A 25788-nucleotide genomic window follows, 5' to 3' on the forward strand; every position below is an offset into this window, starting at 1 on the left:
TCCTTCTGTGCTGTAAGATTCTAAGCAAATAGTGTTAACCAACCAATTGGAAATTTGGTCTTTTGCCTATTTTCTCCCCTGACCTCCTGAAGGTGCCAATCTTGCTGCAGGTCCTGATCAATGGGTGCTGGGACTCCTCCAGTAGCTCCCCCATGTGGTCATTTCCCATTATTATGAGCGCTAACAGGCTAATTGAAGCATGGAAGCTGAATTGAATTCTATCCTTAGCCAACCCACACACCCACTTATTTTTCAGCAGGGTCATTGGACAGTGAGGAGTAATGACCCTGATTCCTACCCTTGTAAGACCAATAGTAGTGCCCTCTCTGCTGCCCTAGCAGAGATCAGCTAACGCAGGCTGAGGGAGTGATGCTTCAGTTGTACAGAGCCCTGGTCAGAGCCCATCTGGAGATACTGCGTTCAGTTCTGGGCACCGAACCTCGAAAGATATATTGGCCTTGGAGGGGGTGCAGCGCAGATTCACCAGAATGATACCGGGGTTTAAAGGGTTAAATTATGAGGCCAAGTTGCATTAACCTGGCTTGTATTCCCTTGAGTTTAGAAGGTTGAGGGATGATTTAGTCATGTTTAAAATGATAAAGGGATTCATTGGGTAGATACAGAGAAATTATTTTGTCTGATGGGGGAATCCAGAACAAGGAGGCACAATTTTAAAATTAGAGCCGGGCCATTTAATCGTAAAATCAGGAAGAATCTTTTCACACAAAGGGTAGTGGAAAACTGCAATTCGCTCCCACAAAGACTGTGGATGCTGGGGGTCAACTGAAGTTTTCAAGACTGAGATTGATAGAGTTTTGTTGGGTGAGGGTATCGAGGGATATGGAACAAAGGCGGAACAGGCTTGAGGGGCTGAATGGCCTCGTCCTGTTCCTACGTATCAATGTACTCCCTGGGAGCATGAATTCAGAAAACCATCTCTTTAGCCATTGCTCAGCTGCCCGGAGCTCAGACTTGACCATCTCAGTGTGAGGAGGGGCTTTCTGACATCTGTCCTAAACTTGCAGCATTTGTGCTATGACTCGGATGAGCACTTTCCCATGAAGGTTTTGCCTCTTTAGTTTGTAATTTCATTGCCACCTGTCTGGTTGGGGTCCATTGTGGCAGTTTGTAGCTCGAAAAAATGAGAGGATAATTGGCTTTGGAGACACAATCAAACCCAGACCTGGAACAACATTCTGGAGACCTCGGCCCCGACATTACCAGGGAGGCGGGATGGCAGAGGGGGGGCTGACTGGGCGCGTGGGTAACCCGCCCAGTAAAATCGGTCCGTTCCCCACGCGATCGCAGGTAAATTGAAGTCACTTACCGTGGCTTCCGGGTTTCCCGTCGGAAACCTGCGCAGCGGGCGGACTGCGCACCCGCATCACAGGCTGTCAGCTGGAGGAGCTCTACTAAAAGGGGCAGTCCTCCAATGCTGCTCCTGCAGCAGCCAACCAAAAGTACAGCATGGAGCAGCCCAGGGGAAAGGCTCATGGACACGGAGCAGGAGGCTCTTGAATTGAGCCGCACCCTCGGGGACGCCGAGACTGCCACCCGACTAATGGCTGGTGACAGAACTTTAACATTCAGCAATCACAATAGCAATTGATGTTAACATGCCTTGCCATCTTCAGCACCTCAACATCTGTCATCATGTTTAATATTGCCTTCTCTCTTACAGGGCCTTCAGCGACTGCTGTGAGGGCGGAGGGCGATTCCTCTGAGGACCTGCCGGCCTCTGAGCGAGCCATCCACCAGCGCATATACACACACCTCGGTGGGTCCCCGTCCTCAGTTAGTTGGAGTTGCACATGGTGAGTCACCACACACGTGAGCACGAGCAGACACTGGTGGCAGGGGCAGCTGTGGAGAGTCCGTGTCGGTGGGAGCACTCTTCTCCAGGCTCTGCTCAGCTGGACACAGATGCTGAACCCGGGGGGCCATCCTTTAAAAGGAGAATGATTGAGGGGCAGCAGCACATTTGCGAGGTGCTGGAACAGGTGCCATGCGCACTCTCCACAATCGCGCAGAGGATGGAGGAGTCCAACTCCTGCATGAGTGGAATGGTGGCACAGGTACAGGAGGAGATCTCCAAGATACTGTCACAGGGACGTGAGGGCATCTCTGAGATAGTGTCGCGGGTAAGTGCGGGAATGTCTGCGATGGAGGGAAGGCTAGCCTCAATCGAGCTTCAAGCACGGCTCACCAATGAGTCCATTGAGGCCCTGACAACAGCCCTTCGGACTCAGGGTGAGCAACTTTCTGCCGTCTTAAACAGGCAGGCAGATACACTAGCACTGGCCTTACAAGGCTTCACACATGTCCTCCAAACTGTCGTCCAGCAGGGTGGTAGGAGTGATGTGGGCCTGGCCCAGGGGAGGGATGATGGCGAAAGGGGACATAGAAGTGGGGACACTACTCAAAGCGCTCCCACGTCTCACCCGTTGCCCCCCTCTCAACCAGTACCCACAATGCTGCCCCCTCTCCAGGTGGCCGAGTCTGCCCCTGCAGGTGGAGCAGTCTTTGGAGGGGCCCTCACGGGCACCAAAACCCAGAGGGCTTCGGCCCAAAGCATCTAATGGGTCAGGGCATGGCCAAGAGCAACCTGCCACTACCTCTGCTGCAGCCACAGGGGATGCACCACGTAGGAGTAGTCGGAAGCGTAAGGCGAAGGTTTTGTGAGCACAAAGGGGATGCACAAGGGTGTTTGACGGTTTGTCATGTTTTTTATTTATATTTGATTTTTGTTAATGGCACATTAAATATTATTATTGTCACCACTACTGCCACGTCTTGGCCATTCTTGACTGGCTTGTGTAGTAAGTCCCTTTCATGAGGTTCACCATGAGCACCCACACTTGATGCCACCCATTGGGTCACCCTCCAGTGGGTGTATGTGTAGTTGCACGACTATTTTGTGCAGGTGCCTGTGGTGCAGCACTGTGTTGTGGAGCTCCACGTGGCGGAGGTGGACGGTGTGCCTGGCGAGGCTGGTGATGTTGCTCGTCCTCGGATGAAGTGATGAATGCAGCTATGGTGCCCCCCCATCCTGACGGTGTGAGTTTGAGGGGGTCCGCAAAGTAGGTAAATGTGTTTGCACAGCAGAGTTTTGGGTATAAATTAATCATTTTGAGTGGAAAGATAAAGGTGTTGCAGCCAAAACTTTGTCTGAAGAGACAGAGTGCCCTGCTGCAATAAATGAGGTTTTCTCCCCAACTATCAAATAATCCTTAGCATCTCCCACTGGCTGAAACACGTCTGCTCCAACAGGGAGTGTTTCCCACAGCACGGGAAAGACGCCGAGGATCCTTCAAAATCGCACCCCTGCCAAAATCTCCACTCAATGAGGTCTGTCAAGTACCTCATGTATCTAAATAACTATGTAAAGTATCATCCGGCCGGCTTTAATTGCCGGTGGGAGTCCCGCATGCGGGAGCTGCGTGCTCACCCGAACACGTCACTGGGGAACCCGGAAGTCAGCAGGTTGGAGCCGGGCTCCAAACCCGCTCCGGGATTCCTCCATTTTAGGAGCCCCCCCTCCCCCAACGCGCCCGCTCCGCCATCCGAAAATCGGCCCCCTCATCTCCAACTCCAATCTGTCCATTCCATGGAATTTCTGACACTCATTTTACAAAGTAATTCTCATCTCAGCACGCAGTGCCTCACTTACCGGATCAGTTTTCATTCTTCGTACCCTGTTAGTCAGGTACTCATCTCTGTGATGTCTTCAACACCAATAATTCATGTTGAAAAATGGTGTTTTGGGTGATAAGTTGCTGTAAATTAGACAGTTGTGATGTGAGTCGTTCAGTGGGACATGGCAGGAGTGCAGTCTCTCTAACGCCTCCCTTGAGAAACTAGTAACAAAACAAGTTCTATTTATAACAGAGGGTGTTTATGTAAGTGCCTGATTTATGAGGAGAATGTAGACAGTGCAGGAGGTTTGTGAGACTCTGTTACCCCAGGGTTGTAGACAGGCACTGCTTCTTAATATGGAAGCCACAGAAATCCTGTTGGAAGGATAATCCTCCTCTGAACGAAAAGGTTATTGGAAGAAATGAAATTACAATTTTGGTTTCAGCACTGAGTCTCTTTTATCGATCGTCTTATACCCTGCTTTTAATTTTCTCCAATGTCGATGCTTTGTTACATCGTTGTACGATGTTGCACTGGGCCATTTAGACCACATGTGGCTTCTGTGCCTCTGTACTAGTGAGGGGAAGGTCAGCCAGAGTCCTTGCTCCCGATCACTAGCCAGTGACCCCTTGCTGAAAAGAATGGAGGCCAGGTGAAGACAGACTCAGGCTTGGTTGGCTGTGAGGCCTTCATTGGTTGCTGAGAATCACTTTCTAGGCTAATTCATAAAGAACCACCATAATAAAGAGTTGCTAAAACTTTTTGAAGTACTGTTCTGAGCTGTGGCTCAGTGGGTTGCACTCCTGTGTCTCGAGTCAGAAGGTTGTGGGTTCAAATCCCACTCCAGACACTTGAGTACAAACAATCCCTGCTGACAATTCAGTGCTGCAGTGTCAGAGGTGCTGTCTTTCAATGAGATGTTAAACCAAGGCCCCACCTTCCCTCTCAGGTGAAAGGAAAAGATCCCATGGTGCTATCTTGAAGAAGAGCAGGAGAGTTCTCTCAGGTGTCTTGGCCAATATTTATCCCTCAATGTACATCACTAAAACAGATTATCTGGTCATTATCACATTGCTGTTTGTGGGATCTTGCTGTGTGCAAATTGGCTGCTGTGTTTCCTACAACAGTGATGACACTTCATTGGCTGCAAAGCACTTTGGAACATCCTGAGGTGGTGAAAGGTGCTATAGTAAATGTAACTTCTTTCTTTATCCCCAGTATGAGACAGCGATGGGGAAAGTGTATTTTTCACCTCGATATTTTCAGTCAACATATTTGTCCCGATAGATATCTGTAGGAGAGGAATAACTAGATTCAAGGGCAGCCTGCCTTTAAAGGCTCCATTTTGTTTTCTGAAAAGTCCAGGTGAAGCAGGAAGGAACAGAACTTCAATGTGAAACCACTGCCCCGTCATTTGCCCTGAGCTCTGGAGCATCCAAAACTCAGGGTGGGAGGGAAACAATGGCAGTGCCCATCAGATAGTCACAAATTAAAACATCAAATGGGACCACAGAGGGGTGAGCAGTTTGTGGTCTAAAACCAATACCCTGTATTATAACTGTAGATCCCCCACAAAGGAGAATTTTGCCTCTTCAGTCTGACCCCGATCCCAGGGATAAAAGAGGCAACACAATAACCCAAAAGATCACAAATCCCTTCAGTAATGGACACTCAGAAGAACAAAAGTTCAAACAGAAAACTTTCTAATTCTAAAAGCTTTAATGCACCTCAATGAGTTTAGAAACACGCTTAAAACTTCCATTAAACTGTATTACATCTCATCTACAATCTTCCAAATGAATTAACTACCAGGATGAAACTGTATGAATATGGGATATCATGGAAATATTAAATAAACAAACAGGGGTAGCACCCAGTACTGTGGAGTTACAGGGTCAGATTTGCTGTTCATATTAATGGGACAGTCTGACCACAGTCCCCAAGTCCCCAATATCAACTCCACCAGATACTATCAACAGGACAGAGCTTTAGAATAGGGCAGCATCACTCGAACAGTGAGAAACACACCACCAGGGATACAGAGCAAAAGCAGATACAAGACAATGAAACATCAACGCAGTAAATCCCTCATTTCAAACACATCGGAGGAGGGGGGGGGGTACAGAATTAATGCAAGTGGGCTTCTCAAATAACATGGGACTTGTCTCATTTTAGTGATGGTTATAAATAAATTAACATTTCATTTGCATTCATTACACATTTTTTTTAAAAATGCGACTGTCATTTGCAATCTTCCACAAATCCCAGGGTAAGTTTGGAGTGAAGAAAATTCTTCGTCCATTTAACTCCAATCTTTCTGCCATTAGCGCTTCTGTCTGTCTGGATTCGATGCCTTTGATTATGGTGACCGCAGGGTCAGTGTCTGCTGCTAGGAAGTGCCACTCAGGGTGAAAGGTCCTTTTCCAATTTCCATCCTCTCCTCCTTCTAAGGGAGGTTGCAGCCTCTGCTCTGCATCTCGCTCCTGCTGCAGGTCAGACTGAGAACTGAGGGGAGTGGGCTGCAAAACTACCTGGCTCAATCCTTTCTTGGGTGCAGTCGCGCCATTGGAAATTAGCCTTCTCCAGAGTACCTTTTGAACATGGCAGTCCCACTACTCCCCTCAAGCTCCACCATAGAATCATAGAAAGGTTACAGCACGGAAGGAGGCCATTCGGCCCATCGGGTCCGTGCCGGCTCTATGAAGAGCAATCCAGCTAGTCCCACTCCCCCGCCCTATCCCTGTAGCCCTGGAAATGTTTTCCTTTCAAGTACTTTTCCAGTTCCCTTTTGAAGGCCATGATTGAATCTGCCTCCACCACCCCCTCGGGCAGTGCATTCCAGATCCTAACCACTCGCTGTGTAAAAAGGTTTTTCCTCATGTCACCTTTGGTTCTTTTGCCACTCACCTTAAATCTATGTCCTCTGGTTCTTGACCCTTCCGCCAATGGGAACAGTTTCTCTCTATCTACTCTGTCCAGACCCTTCATGATTTTGAATACCTCTATCAAAAATCTTCGCAACCGTCTCTGATCCAAAGAGAGCAAACCCAGCTTCTCCAGTCTATCCATGTAACTAAAGTCCTTCATCCCTGGAATCATTCTAGTAAATCTTTTCTGCACCCTCTCTAAGGCCTTCACATCCTTCCTAAAGTGCGGTGCCCAGAACTGGACTCAATACTCCAATTGATGAAAGGTTCATCATGACTTCCATACTTTTGTACTCGATGCCTCTATTTATAAAGCCCAGGATCCCGTATGCTTTTTTAACCGCTTTCTCAACCTGCCCTGCCACCTTCAACAATTTGTGCACATATACCCCCAGATTTCTCTGTTCCTGTACCCCTTTTAGAGTTGTGCCCTCTAGTTTATATTGCCTCTCCTCGTTCTTCCTACCAAAATGTATCACTTCGCATTTTTCTGCCACATGTCCGCTAATGCCACCAGCCTGTCTATATCCTCTTGAAGTCTATCACTATCCTCCTCACTGTTCACTACACTTCCAAGCTTTGTGTCATCTGCAAATTTTGAAATTGTGCCCTGAACACCCAAGTCCAAGTCATTAATATATATCAAGAAAAGCAGTGGTCCCAGCACCGACCCCTGGGGAACACCACTGTACACCTCCCTCCAGTCTGAAAAACAACCGTTCACCACTACTCTCTGTTTCCTGTCCCTTAGCCAATTCTGTATCCATGTTGCTGCTGCCCCCTTTATTCCATGGGCCGCAATCTTGCTGATAAGCCTACCCTGCGGCACTTTATCAAATGGCTTTTGAAAGTTAGTAAATCCACTGGACTGGTGTAGAAGTGAACCAATTCAGTCCAGGATAGTCCCAGGCTCAACCCTCGGCCTGTGCTGAGTCAGCTGGTTTCAGGCAACATAGCGTTAGGGACACTACAATTGGGTAGGGAGGGGGAAATCAGTCTCAGGGATCGCTATCCTGTGACCCCGACTGGAAAGTGTAAATGTTTGAACATTGGGTGAGGACAAGTTTGGGTTGGTTCATAATTATGTTCAAAATCATGAAGCGTTTTTATAGAGTAAATAAGGAGAAACTGTTTCCAGTGGCAGGAGGGTCGGTAACCAGAGGACACAGATTGAAGATAATTGGCAAAAAAGCCAGGGTGGGGATGAGGAGAATTTTTTTACACAGCGAGTTGTGATGATCTGGAATGCGCTGCCTGAAAGGGCGGTGGAAGCAGATTCAATAATAACTTTCAAAAAAGAATTGGATAAATACTTGAAGGGGAGAAAATTGCAGGGCTATGGGGAAAGAGTAGGAGAGTGGGACCAATTGGACAGCTCGTTCAAAGAATCGGCACAGGCATAATGGGCCAAATGGCCTCCTTCAGTGCTGTACGATTCTATGAGTCATAATTCCACCCTTGTGGCCCCAACACTTTTACACAGGGGGTTGTGAGGCTGTGGAATATGCACCACTGGATTTGGTTATTGAAGCAGAGACCATTTCAACAGTTAAGAATGTGTTAGATAGGAAGTTGAAAGGGGATAAAGGGGCATTGGGAAAGAGGGGGGAGTTGGGATCAAGATACTGCTCGTGTGGAGGGACTGGTTGGGCCGAGTGGCCTTGTTTCCGTGTCGTAAATTCTATGTGGAAATAAACTGCCAACACTCACCACCCTGACTCACAATCGGGGATTGGCCACTGGAGTGTGGAGGACACTCACACACCATGAACCCGATCCCAGTAAACAGTCAGAGCCTTCAGGAGAAGAAGGGAGAAAATATGGGGCCTGCGTGGTGGGGGGAAGAAAGCCCTTGATTGGGAGCAATCAATATACGGGCTCGAGCACTCTGTCAGTTCGTTGTAGCTTTCGATGAATTTAAAACAAGTTAGATGTAAACCAGACCGAACCGAAAGTGAAATGCTCCTGGATAAACCCGGAGTTCTGAGCCATTCCCAGAACTCCTGAAAGTGCCGCCTGAAGTGCTGCCCTCCAGTACCTCGGCCAAACCACCATTCGTCCGGTCTCAACCTAGACACTGGGTATTGGCATGCTATTTTACCATGAGAGGCATCACAGCTGAGCCTGCCTGTCCCCCCACAGGCCCAGAAGGGTCACTGGATAAAGTGTAGGAGCAGGATCCCTGGGTACTCTCCCTTCACACAAAAAAATATACCATTGGCCAGCGAAAGAATTAAGAGGCAACAACAACCTGCATTTATATAGCGCCTTTAACGTAGTAAAATGTCCCAAGGTGCTTCACAGGAGCGATTATCAAACAAAATTTGACACCGAGCCACATAAGGAGATATTAGGACAGATGACCAAAAGCTTGGTCAAAGAGGTAGGTTTTAAGGAGCATCTTAAAGGAGGAGAGAGAGGGCGGAGAGGTTTAGGGAGATAATTCGAGAGCTTAGGGCCTAGGCAGCCGAGGGCTCGGCCGCCAATGGCAGAGCAAAGGCTGTGCCCACCCCTTCTTACTGTACCTTCACTCTACAGCATTCAACCTCGAGTGAGAAATAGGGGGGTAACTTTACGAGTCTTTACTCCCTGTGGGAAGCTTCATTGCTGGCAGTATGAACATGTAAAGTTACCCCATCCCCCAATATAAAACATTACACTGATTGCATTACAACACAATACAGCCTAGGAATCCGAATCTGATGGGCTGCACTTCCAAATGAGAACACCAGGATATGTTCAATTTGACTTTAATATTTCACGCTAGCAATAAATTATCAGTTTGGAGTTTGACATGTTTACACCAGAAAAGAACTGGAGAGGGAGAGAGGAGTGTGCAGTTATTGTTGGTTAAACAGACCCATGTCCTTTAGTGCTGTACAAACCTTTTGTTTGTGAATACTTTTCACAAAGTACACTTTTCATCTCACAAGTGTACAGCTGAACCTTTACAATTCACCCTCAGCATCCACAGCCTTCTGGGGAGAGAGTTCCAGATTCCCACCACCCTTTGTGTGAAAAAGTGCTTCCTGATTTCATTCCTGAAGAGCCTAACTCTAATTTTAAAGTCATCCCCCCTTATTTTGGATTTCCCCCTGCCAGAGGAAATAGTTTCTCTGTATCTACCCCAGCGAATCATTTTAAATATCTCAATTAGATCACCCCTCACCTTCTAAACACAAGGGAATACAAAGCTAAGTTGGTGCGACCTGCCCTGATAGTAAACCCTTTATGAGATGATCAGTTATCTGGTTTTTAGTGGTTTTGGTTGGTCAGGACTTTGGGAGAACTCCCTGCTCTTCAAACAGTGTCATGGAAGGAACAGGAAACCGATCAGGCAAAGGAAAGAATTTTAAGGGCAGGGGGAGAAAGAGAGCAAAGACTCAGATCAAAAAAAAAGAGGGGTACAGGAGGCTACTGAAGGCAGCAAAACGTACAGGGTTGGAAGAGAGCTGTGGAGGGCAGGGGTATAATAGCCTCAGCCTCAGAGCGAGGAGTGAGTAATGATCTACAGTGAATGGAGGGTACAGGAGGGCTGGATCAGTGTGTCTCAAATACCTCACCATACACGACACACTACACCTGAGCACAGGGGAAATCAGTCTTCCAGTTTTTCAATATCCAGTGTCAAGAATTGAATTGAGATGCAGAGTGATTCATCCATGAGATTCTTGGGACACACTCACGCCCCTCCAGTGAACAGCAATGAACAGTATGATCCATTTCAATCTTATTTCAGGTTCAGAGCATAGACTGGGCCTGTCGCCTTGGCTCAGTGGGCGGCAGTCTAGCCTCTGAGCCAGAAGGTCGTGGGTTCAAGGCCCCACTCCAGTGACTTGAGCAGATAATCCAAGCTGACACTCCCAGTCCACTCCCAGCACTGTCAGAGGTGCTATTTTTTGGATGAAACGTTAAACAGGTGGATGTAAAAGATCCCACAGCCACTATTTCGAAGAAGAGCAGAGGAGTTCTCCCTGGTGTCCTGGGCCCATATTTATCTCTCAACCAATATCACTAAAACAGATGATCTGGTCATTATCTCATTGCTGTTTGTGGGATCTTGCTGTGCGCAAATTAGCTGCCACGTTTCCCTACATTACAACAGTGACTACACTTCAAAAGTATTTAATTGGCTGTAAAGTGCTTTGAGACATCCTGAGGTTGTGAAAGGCCCTATAGGACACTGTCTTTCTAGGACACTGCGAAAGTTGGAAATAAAACAGAAGTAAAGACAAAGTTAATCAAGAGGTACGTAGTTACATGACACTTAGGGAAGACTTAAGGAGGTTGGGAGTTTCACAGTTTGAGGTGCTGAGGATGGATGTGTTCGAGTAAGGGGGCGGTGGGATGGGTCTTGATCTCAGTTTTGGGACAATGTAAGTAGGAGGTAGTGTGTGTGGGATGGTGTATTTTGGAGCTCAGGAGTGATGTGAGGGAAGATCAAAAAAAGCCCTTGATGCATGAAGTGAGGAATTGGAGAAAAATAAAAGGAGTCTCACCTTTAAATAAAACATCTTGGCAAAATATTAAACTTGTAGACATCTTGTTTCAGCCCCTTTCACAAATGAGTCATTCGATGAGTGTAAATATTTAGATTACAGAGACAGAAGAAAAAATTGTATCAAGTTGGCCCCTGGAATAAATGAAAAATAAAATCAGCCTCTCTTACTGCTTTAGCTTTGCATCTTGTGTTATTGCCACGGGGCAGACTAATACAAGAGATTTACAGTAATAGGGCAAAAATTAGTTCCAGTCACTTTGTTAACTCTGTGGTAGGATTGATCTGGTGTCACGCCGCACTGTGACACAATCTTATTGTACAATTGCATTATTTACTCATCCATTGCACGTTAAGATCCTGTAACTTTGTAGTGATTACATCTTCCACAGAGAATGCCATCACTGAACGACCAAACAGAGCATCTTGATCATATATGTCGACCATGACACCTGTCATCCAAACATGCGGTCATCCATTGAGCAGTTTATTCACCATGTCACTACTTGGCTACGAGGAGCAGGAAGATCCCAGGTTCGATTCATGCTGTGTCAATGATTTAGTCAATCTCAGCTGGGATTGGTGCTACAATTGACCACAATGTCCCTGGTCAGCCAGAGACACATTGGCCCTGGTTGTTGCTCCTGATCATTATCTAGTGAACCTCTGCTGGCAATGTGTCTGGGTGGAGGGGTTACATAGAATTACAGAGAATGTACAGCACAGAAACAGGCCAACAGGCTGACAGTAAAAGCTTCTACAAGTATATAAAAAGGAAGAGGGTAGCTAAAGTAAACATTGGTCCCTTAGAGGATGAGACTGGGGAAATAATAATGGAAAACAAGGAAATGGCAGAGGAATTGAACAGGTATTTTGTATCTGTCTTCACAGTAGAAGACACTAATAACATACCAATAATAGTAGAAAATCAATGGGCAAAGGGGAGGGAGGAACTAAAAACAATCACTATCACTAGAGAAAAAGTACTAGGTAAACTCATGGGTCTAAAGGCTGACAAGTCCCCTGGACCTGATGGCTTGCATCCGAGGGTCTGAAAGGAAGTGGCTGCAGAGATAGTGGATGCATTGGTTGTAATCTTCCAGAATTCACTAGATTCTGGAAAATTGCAAACGTAACACCCCTATTCAAGAAGGGAGTGAGACAGAAAGCAGGTAACCATAGACCAGTTAGCTTAACATCTGACATTGGGAAAATGGTAGAATCCATTCTTAAGGAAGTAGTAGCAGGACATTTGGAGACTCATAATACAATCAAGGAGAGTCAACATGGTTTTATGAAGGGGAAGTCATGTCTGACAAATTTATTAGAGTTCTTTGAGGAAGTAACGGGCAGGATGGATAAAGGGGAACCAATGGATACAGTATATTTGGATTTCCAAAAGGCATTCGATAAGGTGCCACATAAATGATTACTGAACAAGATAAGAGCTCATGGTGTTGGGGGTAATATACTGGCATGGATAGAGGATTGGCTAACTAACAGAAAACAAAGAGTCGGGATAAAAGGGTCATTTTCAGGATGGCAATCTGTAACTAGTGGGGTGCCGCAGGGCTCAGTGCTGGGGCCTCAACTATTTACAATATATATCAATGACTTGGATGAAGGAACAGAGGGTCTTGTGGCCAAATTTGCTGCTGATACAAAGATAGGTGGAAAAGCAAGTTGCGATGAGGACACAAAGTGTCTGCAAAGGGATATTGACAGGTTAAGAGAATGGGCAAAAATTTGGCAGATGGAATATAATGTGGGAAAATGTGAAGTCATCCACTTTGGGAGGAAAAATAAAAAAGCAAAATATTATTTGAATGGAGAAATACTACAAAATGCTGCGGTACAGAGGGATCTGGGTGTCCTCGTACATGAAACACAAAAAGTCAACATACAGGTGCAGCAGGTAATCCAGAAGGCAAACGGAACATTGGCCTTTATTTCTGGGGAGATGGAGTATAAAAGCAGGGAAGTCATGCTCCAACTGTACAGGGTGTTGGTGAGACCACACCTGGAATACTGCGTACAGTTCTGGTGCCCTTATTTAAGGAAGGACATACTTGCATTGGAGGCAGTTCAGAGAAGGTTCACTAGGTTGATTCCGGGTATGGAAGGGTTGTCTTATGAGGAAAGATTGAACAGGTTGGGTCTATACTCATTAGAGTTTAGAAGAATGAGAGGAGATCTTATTGAAACATACAAGATTCTGAGGGGACTCGATAGGGTAGATGCCGAGAGGATGTTACCCCTCATGGGGGAATCTAAAACTAGGGGGCATAGTCTCAGAATAAGGGGTCGTCCATTTAAGATGGAAATGAGGAGGAATTTCTTCTCTCAGGGTCATGAATCTTTGGAATTCTTTACCCCAAAAAGCTGTGGAGTTCTCAGTTTTGGTATCATCCTAGTAAACCTTTTTTGCACCTTCTCCAGTGCCTCTATATCGTTTTTATAATATGGAGATCAGAACTGTTCTCAGTACTCCAAGTGTGGTCTAACCGAGGTTCTATACAAGGTTAACATAACTTCTCTGCTTTTCAATTCTATCCCTCTAGAAATGAACCCCAGTGTTTGGTTTGCTTTTTTTATGGCCTTATTAACCTGTGACTCTACTTTTAGTGATTTGTGTATCTGAACCCCCAGTTCCCTCTCCTCCTCCACCCCATTAGACTCTTATTATCCAAGCTGTATATGGCCTCCTTATTCTTCCTACCAAAATGTACCTCACACTTATCCAAATTTAAATTCATTTGCCAATTACACGCCCATTCTGCAAGTTTATTAATGTCTTCCTGTATTTTGTATTAACTACACCCCCCAATTTATTGTCATCCGCAAATTTTGAAATTGTACTTCTGATTCCCGAGTCCAAATTGTTTCTGTAAATTGTGAACAGCAGTGGTCCCAACACCGATCCCTGTGGAACACCACTTCCCACCTTTTTCCCAGTCTGTGTAACTACCCTTAACCCCTACTCTCTGTTTTCTGTTTTGTAGCCAGTTTGCTATCCATTCAGCTACTCGTCCCCTGACTCCACATGCTCTGACCTTAGTCATGAGTCTACAATGCGGTACCTTATCGAAGGCCTTTTGAAAATCCAAATATATTACATCTACTACATTTCCCTTGTCTACTCTTTCTGTTACTTCTTCAAAGAATTCAAGAAGGTTGGTCAAGCATGACTTTCCCTTCTGGAATCTGTGCTGACTATTCTTTGTTATATTTTCAGTTTCTAGATGTTTTTCTATTACATCTTTGAGTAAAGATTCCATTATCTTTCCTACCACCGACGTTAAGCTAATTGGTCTATAGTTCCCTGGACTGGTTCCCTTTTTAAATATAGGAATCACATTAACTGTCCGTCAGTCCTCTGGCACTATTCCCTTTTCTAGTGATTTTTTATATATATGTAATAGTGCCTCTACTATCTCTTCCCGAACTTCGTTTATGACTGGAGGAGGTTAGAGAGAGAGGGCGGGAGGGACACAGTTGGGCTTAACTGCGTTCACAAAGCCGACAACATCCATTGACTATCATCTCTCGGGCAAGTTACTGAAGGGCATTAAAAGTAACTCACCGAAAGTCAGTCCCTTCAGGAATGGAAAAAAAAAGCTCAAGGAATTATCACAGAAGGTCAGAAAGATCCCAGATTCAATCCCGATCCGCGCTGCCTCAGCTGATCTCATCTGGAGCGATTAAGAGCGGCCTCACTGGACGAATCGCTTGATTGCTAGAAATTTGGACTCTCTCAAACCCCCTCCTCCCCCCACGGTGACTAATGAATTGTCCCATAGGATGATGTCAGAAGTTGATGCTAGGCGTTGGATTGGTTGGTGGCCAATCACAGGAAACTGTGATCATGCACGAGGTAGTAATTCCAAGGGATCTGATTGGTTGGATGATGTACGTTTCCTGTTGATAAGCGAACAAAACCATCACACTTCAAACAAATAATCAACTATAACACGCTCACCAATGGCGGCTTCTTTTGAACTGACACCTTAAAAATGGCCACCTTGGCCCGAAGCCCAGACCCGAGGCCCCAGGCCTGAGACCTGCCTGGAAAGGTCCTTAAACAGGCGCTCGGTCCCTGGTTAGCAAATGCAAGGGGCCTAACCCCCGTTTAAGGCTGCTGCCCCGGATACCTGAAAAACAGCCCACTCAATTTCGGGTTTTTCAGGCATGATGTTGCAACCGGAAATTGGTCCTTTTCCACCCATTTTATGCCTGTAAAACAGGCACAATGATGACCAATTCTACCCCAAGGAACTTTAATGGGTTTCTGGAAGGATCTGGAAGCATCTGGATCTAGATGGATTCTGGTCAACAAATGGGATGCAGGGTTATTAGAAATGCACAATGGGATTGCTGTGGATCGGTGGGTTAGATGGGCCGAAGGGTTCCTCCTGCCTGAAATTGTTACTATGTTGCTATCGCCAGGGGGGTGTAATTGGGCAGCTGCCAGGACTTTGCCAATGTCACTCTGAAAATCATCTACTGGAAAGGATGGGAGAGCAGCCTGTGGGCATCAGGACTTATCACTGCCAATCCAACATCTCTAACCCCCCCACCAGCCTTTTCCTTTGCCCCATTTCCCGCGGGATGATGTAGGACTGGGATCAAGTCTTTGGGGACTGAGGCTGAGATTCTACATGTGACACCATCAGGGGAACATAAGAAACAGGAGCAGGAGGAGGCCATTCAGCCCCTCGAGCCTGCTCTGCCATTCAATAAGATCATGGCTGATCTTCGACCTCAACTCCACTTTCCTGCCCGATCCCCATATCCCGTAATTCCCCTAGAGTCCAAAAATCGATCGATCTCAGCCTTGAATATCCTCAACGACGGAGCATCCACAGCCCTCTGGGATAGAGAATTCCTAAGATTCACAACCCTCTGAGTGAAGAAGTTTCTCCTCATCTCAGTCTTAAATGTCTGGCCCCTTATCCTGAGACTATGCCCCCTAGTTCTAGACTCTCCAACCAGGGGAAACAACCTCTCAGCATCTTCCCTGTCAAGCCCCCTCAGAATCTTATATGTTTCAATGAGATCACCTCCCATTCTTCTAAACTCCAGAGAGTATCGGCCCATTCTACTCAATCTCTTCTCATAGAACAACCCTCTCATCCCAGGAATCAATCCAGGGAATATTCTAACAGGCAAAGGGGAACGATATAAACTGGTCCACCAAAAGCTTTGGAGTTTGAAATGTTTGGACAGCATACAGTTTGAAAAGTCATTAACGAACAATGTTCAGCAAACCTTGTTTTGTTTGCTAAAACTAATCGAAGGAGATGCCACGAACGTCACTCGCACAATAATGCTGACGTGTGTCTTGTCTTCCAGTTTTGACAACCATGACAGTCATTAGTTTCCAGAGTCGAAGAGACTTACAGATTGTTCCTTGTCTTGAGATCGCTTCTTCTGCTGGTCGTAGAGCTCCCCCCCCAAGACTGGCCACAACCCACGGGTGCGGTACCGTGATGATCAAGGCCAGTCCCGCATTCCCAGGGCTCACAGTTAAGAGGAGAAGCACAGGCCACAGCAATCCATGCAGATCTCCAGACAGTCCGCTGACTCGCAGCACGCGTCCACGATCCCACAGTCCAGGTCGCAGGGCAAGTCACAGGCCGCGCACTCCTCTGAGCCGCAGCAGAAGCAGCAGGAGGTGTCGGAGGAGCAGGTGCCGCAGGTGGCGCAGTCTAGAACCAGGTTACATAGGGTGAGGAACTGGCAGAAGAGGCAGGCCAGGATGCAGTGCACGCAGCAGTCTAGGGAAAGAGAGAAGGGGAGAAAGAAAGAGAGACATCACAGCAAGACTGTCTCAATTTGACTCCGAGCAGTGAACTTGACAAAAAATCCAAGCCCTCGATGTTCCTGCCTAAGTGTCACGCAGACCTGTAGGGGACATCGGAACCAGACCCAATCCTGCCCTCGGCTGGCATCCAGCAGTGATCACTGGACAGTGACCAGGAGCAGGAGCCCTGGCTGATTTCCCCTCTCCCTAACCCAGGGGTCACTGGACAGTGACCAGGAGCAGGAGCCCTGGCTGATTTCCCCTCTCTCTAACCCAGGGGTCACTGGACAGTGACCAGGAGCAGGAACCCTGGCTGATTTCCCCTCTCTCTAACCCAGGGGTCACTGGACAGTGACCAGGAGCAGGAACCCTGGCTGATTTCCCCTCTCTCTAACCCAGGGGTCACTGGACAGTGACCAGGAGCAGGAACCCTGACTGATTCCCCCTCTCTCTAACCCAGGGGTCACTGGACGGTGATCAGGAGCAGGAACCCTGGCTGATTTCCCCTCTCTCTAACCCAGGGGTCACCGGGCAGTGATCAGGAGCAGGAACCCTGGCTGATTATTCACTTCCCTGGACTGGAGCCATTACAAAGTATCATAGAACCATAGAACCATAGAAAAGATACAGCACAGAAGGGGGCCATTCGGCCCATCGTGTCCGCACCGGCTCGAAGAACAACCAGGTGCCCATTCTAATCCCACCTTCCAGCACCCGGTCCGTAGCCCTGCAGCTTACAGCACTTTAGGTGCAGGTCCAGGTACTTTTTAAAAGAGTTGAGGGTCCTTGCCTCTACCACCAATTCGGGCAGCGAATTCCATACACCCACCGCCCTCTGGGTAAAAAAGTTTTTCCTCATGTCCCCTCTAATCCTTCCGCCAATCAGCTTAAATCTATGTCCTCCAGTTCTTGAACTCTCCGCTAGGGGAAACAGGTACTTCCTGTCTACTCTATCTGGGCCCCTCATAATTTTGTACACCTCAATCAAGTCTCCCCTCAGCCTCCTCTGCTCCAAGGAAAACAACCCCAGCCTATCCAATCTCTCCTCGTAGCTGCAATTTTCAAGCCCTGGCAACATTCTTGTAACTCTTCTCTGCACTCTCTCCAGAGCAATTACGTCCTTCCTGTCATGTGGTGACCAGAACTGCGCACAATACTCCAGCTGTGGCCTTACCAGCGTTTTATACAGTTCCATCATTACATCCCTGCTTTTGTATTCTATACCTCGGCTAATAACGGAGAGCATTCCGTATGCCTTCTTCACAATCTTATCTACCTGTACTGCCACCTTCAGGGACCTGTGCACATGCACTCCAAGGTCTCTCACTTCCTCTACCCCTCTCAATATATTCCCGTTTACTGTGTATTCCCTTTTACTGTTTGCCCTCCCTAAGTGCATTACCTCACACTTCTCCGGGTTGAACTCCATTTGCCACTTTTCCGCCCACTCCACCAACCCATTGATATCTTCTTGGAGTCTACAGCTATCCTCTTCACTATCAACTACACGGCCAATTTTTGTGTCGTCTGCAAATTTGCCAATCATGCCCCCTACATTCAAGTCCAAATCATTAATATATACCACAAACAGCAAGGGACCCAACACTGAGCCCTGTGGCACACCACTGGAAATGGATTTCCATTCGCAAAGACATCCATCGACTTTTACCCTTTGTTTCCTGTTACTGAGCCAATTTTGGATCCAATTCGCCACATTTCCCTGTATCCCATGGGCTTTTACCTTTCTGACCAGTCTGCCATGTGGGACCTTGACAAATGCCTTACTAAAATCCATGTAGACAACATCCACTGCACTACCCTCATCAATCCTCCTTGTCACTTCCTCAAAGAATTTAATCAGATTCGTAAGGCATGACCTTCCCTGAACAAATCCATGCTGACTATCCCTGATTAAACCATGCCTTTCCAAGTGACAGTTTATCCTATCTCTCAGTATTGATTCTAATAGTTTGCCCACCACCGAGGTAAGACTGACTGGCCTATAATTGTTTGGTCTTTCCCTCATACCCTTTTTAAACAATGATACTACGTTTGCAGTCTTCCACTCCTCTGGTACCTCCCCTGTATCTAGTGAGGATTGGAAAATGATTCTCAGAGGATCCGTTATTTCCTCCCTGGCTTCCTTAGGATGTTCGGGAAGTTGAAGTCCCCCACTATTATTGCCCTCTTATTTTTGCACTCAGAAATTTGCCTACATATTTGTTCTTCTATCTCCCTTTTGCTATTCGGGGGTCTATAGTTCACTCCTAGTAGTGTGACTGCCCCTTTTTTATTTCTTAGCTCAACCCATATGGCCTCGATTGATGATCCATTTAGCATGTCATCCCTTCTCACCACTGGAATTGATTCTTTAACCAATAATGCTACCCCCCCTCCTTTTTTATCACCCACTCTATCCTGCCTGAAAACTCTATATCCAGGGATACTGAGCTGCCAATTATCCCCCTCTTTAAGCCAGGTTTCCGTTATAGCAATGATATCATGCTGCCATCTGTGCCCTTAGCTCATCTGCTTTGTTTGTAATACTCCTTGCATTGAAGTATATCCCCTTTAACCTCGTCAAATTCTTGTGCTGAACACTATTTAACCTTTGCTTCTTTTGCCTTTCTGAGTCATTAGCTATGTCACTAACTACTTTTCTGCTTCCTGTTTCCTGGTCTGAATTTGTCCTATCTGTACCTGCCCTTTGGTTCCCATCCCCCTGCCATACTAGTTTAAACCCTCCCCAACAGAACTAGCAAATGCCCCCACGAGGATATTGGTCCCGGTTCTGCTTGGGTGTAACCCGTCCAGCTTGTACAGGTCCCGCCTTTCCCAGAATCGGTCCCAATGCCTCAGGAATTTAAACCCCTCCCTCCTACACCATCTCTCAAGCCATGCATTCATCTGGTCTATTCTCCTATTTCTGCTCTCGTTAGCACGTGGCACTGGGAGTAATCCTGAGATTACTACCTTAGAGGTCCTGCTTTTTAATTTATTTCCTAACTCCCTATATTCTGCTTGCAGGACCTCATCCCTTTTTTTTTACCGATGTTGTTGGTACCGATATGGACCACGACCTCTGGCTGTTCACCCTCCCCCTTCAGAATGTCCTGCAGCCGCTCCGTGACATCCTTGACCCTAGCACCAGGGAGGCAACATACCATCCTTACGATGGAATCCCCTATCACTATTGCTCTCCCATTCTTTTTCCTCCCCTCCTGTGCAGCTGAGTCACTTGTGGTGCCACGGTCTTGGCTCTTGCTGCATTCCCCTGATAAGCCATTTCTACTCAGTTAACTGAGCAGAGAGTTGGGGTTGTGCCTATGTCCTCTCTGGGCAGCCTGTCTGTGGGGAGCCTCAGAGTTTCATTTTGTGGCGATACTTCCTGTTTTCTGAGGTGAACTTTTCCCAAACCTGCACCCACGGGCTGGGATTGGCCAGTCGCAATTCACCCAGGAGAGACCTCCCATTGGTCTGGCCTGATTCCTCACCCACCCACCCACCCCCCGCTTGTTAACCCAGGGTGCTGAGGCCCAGTGTAGCCCCCACTAATCCGTCCAGCAGAGATCAGTTAACCCGGGATTCGGCCCTGGGACCACCTGGTGTGTTGCTCCGTCCTATAGCACTGGCGACCTCAGCCACCTGATTGAGGAGATGTTCGGTACCAGTTTGAAGATATTGGCCTGGAGTTTCTGCTTTGAGCACAATCGGCATTTGGCCGCAAATTACGGCCAGTTTCCGCCAAAAGGCATTAACATAACCACAAAGGTAAGATCTGCCATAAATCAGCCCAATCTGGCAACTTAACTGAGAGTAATCGTTTCTTTATTTTTTTTGGAATAAAAGACATTGATTGATGTATTTAAGAGACGTGACCTGGTGCAGTTTTATTAAATCAGCTGAAAATGGGGTTATGACTAAAAATAAACATTTTTAATAAAGGTCTCCAGTCCTCTGCCTGTGAGTATTCTGATTTAACAACACTGAAAGTGTCTCATATAAACTATACTGAAACATTTCCTACTTTCATTGGTATCTACTCTTCAGTTCTTAGTAAATTAATATTTTTTAATATTTAAAAACGTTTAAACAGTGCCTTTGCACATTAGAAAGCGAGCCTGATTTTAACCCCTCGTTGTTTGGAGCAGTTTTGTGGGCGGGACTAGTTTCAGCGATACTTTGTTTTTAGCCAATGCAAAACATCGCGGAAACTCCACCGACGCCGAACGCAAATTACAGCCAAAAGCCAGCGCGATCGAGCGGAAACGCCAGGCCATTTTCTCACATCCAATTTTTGCCCCTTTCAGTTGCTCTGGACGACTGATCCTCATTGTGCCCCTCTCTTTGTGTGAGTATTTCCAGGCTGATCTACCGTGAGTGGCCCACAGCTGCTCCTGATTCTGCCCTCACTGGAGTTCCACACCCGTGCACTTTCCAGTGGGGTCTGGTGGTTGCTGGATTGTGATCAGGAGCAGGAATTCTGGTCGACTATTCCTTTTTTCCTTCCCTCTCTGACCCAGGCCAATTTAGCGCCCCCAGTGGTAACTGGGCTGGGAGTAGCCCCAGACCAGGAACTGGACCTGGGAGATTACAAACATTTATTCAAAGAAATACACAGTGAGAAAAGGCCATTCAGCCCATCAAGTTGGCTCCATTAGAGTCCCTGTGTTCTATGCATTGATCATCGTTCTATCACAAACTATCTTATGTCAGAGATACAAGCCCCCAGACCAGTACAAGGAGCCAGGGCCTGTGCTCACCTTCCTGTGCGTCAGAAGGGATCTGAGATGCCGTGGACCTGGAGCTGGATTTACTCTTCTTGCTGCTATGGCTATTGATGGATGGGTAGGATTGCAGCTTGCCATGCTTGTTGTGGGAGGTTGATGGCGTCGAATGCTCCACACCTCTACCGTGACCTCTGGGTCCAGTCGGAGACTTTACAATCAGCCTCCGTGGTCCTTTTGCAGCTTCAGTGTCTGTGCTGTTAGTGTGGGCTGCTCGTCTGATGCCATTTTGCGATAAAACCAGGTTCTCTCCGGTGTCTTCCAGTGCCAAGTAACTCGCCGAAAGGGAGGCCTGGGGTTGACCTTAGACAAAGACGACAAAAAAGAAGCTTTAATCACCAAGGTTACTTCAACAAAACCTCCTTCCTCCAGCAACCTCCACCACCCAGAAGGACAAGGGCAGCAGGTGCGTGGGAACACCGTCACCTCCGAGATCCCCTCCAAATCACACACACCGTCCTCACTTGAACATAAATCGGCCGTTCCTTCATCGTCGCTGGGTCAGAATCTGGAACTCCCGACCTAACAGCACTGTGGGAGAACCTTCACCACACGGACTGCAGCCGTTCAAGAAGAAGGCGGCTCACCACCACCTTCTCAAGGGGCAACTCGGGATGGGCAATAAATGCCGGCCTCGCCCACATCCCAAGAACAAACTTTTAAAAATAAGTTACAGAAAACTAGCGGATCATAAGGACTTGGACTTTTACATAATTCATATTTAATTTCAGTAAAAAGGCCCATAATGGCTCTGCAGATGGTTTAGTTGGATAAATGCCTGGTTTACTATTGAAATACAGGCCCTGATTTGGGTCTCTTTACCACCCCATGTTTCTCAGTGGGAATGGGGTGTTACTGAAACCAAAAAATACCAAAAAATACAATTACTGTCGACTCCCTGTCCGAGCGGGCAGCGATTTAGGTGCCAGAAGCAGGCAGGAGCCTCATTATTTAACGTGAAGCAGGGTCCTATAACATGGTTCGGACCCCAATGCCGTGTTGGTGCAGTTTTGGAACAAGGAAGGCACGAGGTCTGATTCCCCCACCCGACTGTGAGATCGCCTAATTCACCACAGGCTGGGGATTCCATCTAGGCCCATCCTGATCTGTGAGCCTGAGACACAGAGGGACTTTACCCCAGAGCAAGGTATCACAGAAACATGAATTACTTTGACTGATGGACACTGCTTTTATGTAAATGCAGCAGCCATATTCAGCACAGGAAGATCCCATAAAACAATGAGATGAACGGCCACTAATCTGTTTCATACAGAGGAATGTTGCTCAGGATAGTGAGAAAACTCCCTGGCTCTTCCTTAAATAGTTTCATGGGATCTTTTACATACACCTGAGAGGGTTGAGGGGGCCTCGGTTTAACACCTCCACCGAAAGACTTCCGACAGTGCAGCTCTCCCTCAGTACTGACCCTCCGACAGTGCGGCACTCCCTCAGTACTGGCCCTCCGACAGTGCGGCACTCCCTCAGTACTGACCCTCCGACAGTGCAGCTCTCCCTCAGTACTGACCCTCCGACAGTGCGGCACTTCCTCAGTACTGACCCTCCGACAGTGCGGCGCCCCCTCAGTACTGACCCTCCGACAGTGCGGCACTCCCTCAGTACTGACCCTCCGACAGTGCGGCACTTCCTCAGTACTGACCCTCCGACAGTGCGGCGCCCCCTCAGTACTGACCCTCCGACAGTGCGGCACTCCCTCAGTACTGACCCTCCGACAGTGCGGCGCTCCCTCAGTACTGACCCTCCGACAGTGCGGCACTTCCTCAGTACTGACCCTCCGACAGTGCGGCGCCCCCTCAGTACTGACCCTCCGACAGTGCGGCGCTCCCTCAGTACTGACCCTCCGACAGTGCGGCGCTCCCTCAGTACTGACCCTCCGACAGTGCGGCGCTCCCTCAGTACTGACCCTCCGACAGTGCGGCGCTCCCTCAGTACTGACCCTCCGACAGTGCGGCACTCCCTCAGTACCGGCCCTCCGACAGTGCGGCACTCCCTCAGTACTGGCCCTCCGACAGTGCGGCGCTCCCTCAGTACTGACCCTCCGACAGTGCGGCACTCCCTCAGTACTGGCCCTCCGACAGTGCAGCCCTCCCTCAGTACTGACCCTCTGACAGTGCGGCACTCCCTCAGTACTGACCTTCCGACAGTGCGGCTCTCCCTCAGTACTGCCCCTCCGACAGTGCGGCGCTCCCTCAGTACTGACCCTCCGACAGTGCGGCACTCCCTCAGTACTGACCCTCCGACAGTGCAGCACTCCCTCAGTGCTGACCCTCCGACAGTGCGGCACTCCCTCAGTACTGGCCCTCCGACAGTGCAGCACTCCCTCAGTACTGACCCTCTGACAGTGCGGCACTCCCTCAGTACTGACCTTCCGACAGTGCGGCTCTCCCTCAGTACTGCCCCTCCGACAGTGCGGCGCTCCCTCAGTACTGACCCTCCGACAGTGCGGCACTCCCTCAGTACTGACCCTCCGACAGTGTGGCACTCCCTCAGTACTGACCCTCCGACAGAGCAGCACTCCCTCAGTACTGACCCTCTGACAGTGCGGCACTCCCTCAGTACTGACCCTCCGACAGAGCAGCACTCCCTCAGTACTGACCCTCCGGCAGTGCGGCACTCCCTCAGTACTGACCCACCGACAGTGCGGCTCTCCCTCAGTACTGACCCTCCGACAGTGCAGCACTCCCTCAGTACTGACCCTCCGACAGTGCGGCGCTCCCTCAGTACTGACCCTCCGACAGTGCGGCACTCCCTCAGTACTGACCTTCCGACAGTGCGGCGCTCCCTCAGTACTGACCCTCCGACAGTGCAGCACTCCCTCAGTACTGACCCTCTGACAGTGCGGCACTCCCTCAGTACTGACCTTCCGACAGTGCGGCTCTCCCTCAGTACTGCCCCTCCGACAGTGCGGCGCTCCCTCAGTACTGACCCTCCGACAGTGCGGCACTCCCTCAGTACTGACCCTCCGACAGTGCAGCACTCCCTCAGTACTGACCCTCCGACAGTGCGGCTCTCCCTCAGTACTGACCCTCCGACAATGCGGCGCTCCCTCAGTACTGACCCTCCGACAGTGCGGCACTCCCTCAGTACTGACCCTCCGACAGTGCGGCTCTCCCTCAGTACTGACCCTCCGACAGTGCGGCGCTCCCTCAGTACTGACCCTCCGACAGTGCGGCACTCCCTCAGTACTGACCCTTCGACAGTGCGGCACTCCCTCAGTACTGACCCTCCGACAGTGCAGCACTCCCTCAGTACTGACCCTCCGACAGTGCGGCACTCCCTCAGTACTGACCCTCCGACAGAGCGGCACTCCCTCAGTACTGACCCTCCGACAGTGCGGCACTCCCTCAGTACTGGCCCTCCGACAGTGCAGCACTCCCTCAGTACTGACCCTCCGACAGTGCGGCACTCCCTCAGTACTGACCCTCCGACAGAGCAGCACTCCCTCAGTACTGACCCTCCGACAGTGCGGCACTCCCTCAGTACTGACCCTCCGACAGTGCGGCTCTCCCTCAGTACTGACCCTCCGACAGTGCGGCTCTCCCTCAGTACTGTACTGTAGTGTCAGCCACTCAAGACCTGGGGCCCGATTTTAGCACCCACTATCGGGTGCGTTCTCGGCGGGGGGGCCCCGTAAATCGCGAAATCCCGGAGCGGGACCGGATCGCGCCTCGATCCCGCCCACGTCCGGGTTCCGCGCTGATGTGCGTGCGCAGCCCCCGCTGGTGGGAATCCCGCAGGCAATTAAAGCCAGCGGGATGCCACTTGAGTGTATTTACTTTGCTTGTTCAGGTCATTAACTGACCTGATTAAGGGACTGTGTGTGATTTTGGATAAACATGGGACTGTTTCACACACTGGGGGAAACACTCCCAGTTGAAATGGACGTGTTGCAGCCGTCAGCCTGTGGCAGCTGCAAAGGTCCATTTGACAGGTTGCGGGTGGGGCGGGGGGGGGAGAGACCCTCAGCCATTGCAGGAGGCCACTCTGTCACTTGGGACAAAGTTTGGCCTCCACCACCCTCCTCCTGATGGTCGAAGTCACCAACCTGCACACTTACCCCGGGGTCCGGAGACATTGCGGACCCCCTCAGATCTACATCTTGCGGATGGGGGCCGCCGT

At 48.7% G+C, this 25788-nt stretch overlaps 1 protein-coding gene across 1 annotated transcript in view; it reads right to left on the reverse strand.

Annotated features, from left to right (window-relative positions):
- Positions 1-16587: 16587 nt before the first annotated feature.
- The window catches only part of mdfi (MyoD family inhibitor), an 83590-nt gene continuing 74389 nt past the window's right edge, over positions 16588-25788 (reverse strand). The window contains exons 3-4 of the mRNA XM_068007752.1: positions 21628-21954; positions 16588-16838 (exon numbers count right to left, since the gene is read on the reverse strand). Of these exons, the coding sequence (XP_067863853.1) occupies positions 16588-16838; positions 21628-21954 (578 nt within the window). The remainder of the gene's footprint in view (positions 16839-21627; positions 21955-25788) is intronic.

Source organism: Heptranchias perlo, chromosome 27, assembly GCF_035084215.1.
Source record: "Heptranchias perlo isolate sHepPer1 chromosome 27, sHepPer1.hap1, whole genome shotgun sequence".
Classification (NCBI taxonomy): domain Eukaryota; kingdom Metazoa; phylum Chordata; class Chondrichthyes; order Hexanchiformes; family Hexanchidae; genus Heptranchias; species Heptranchias perlo.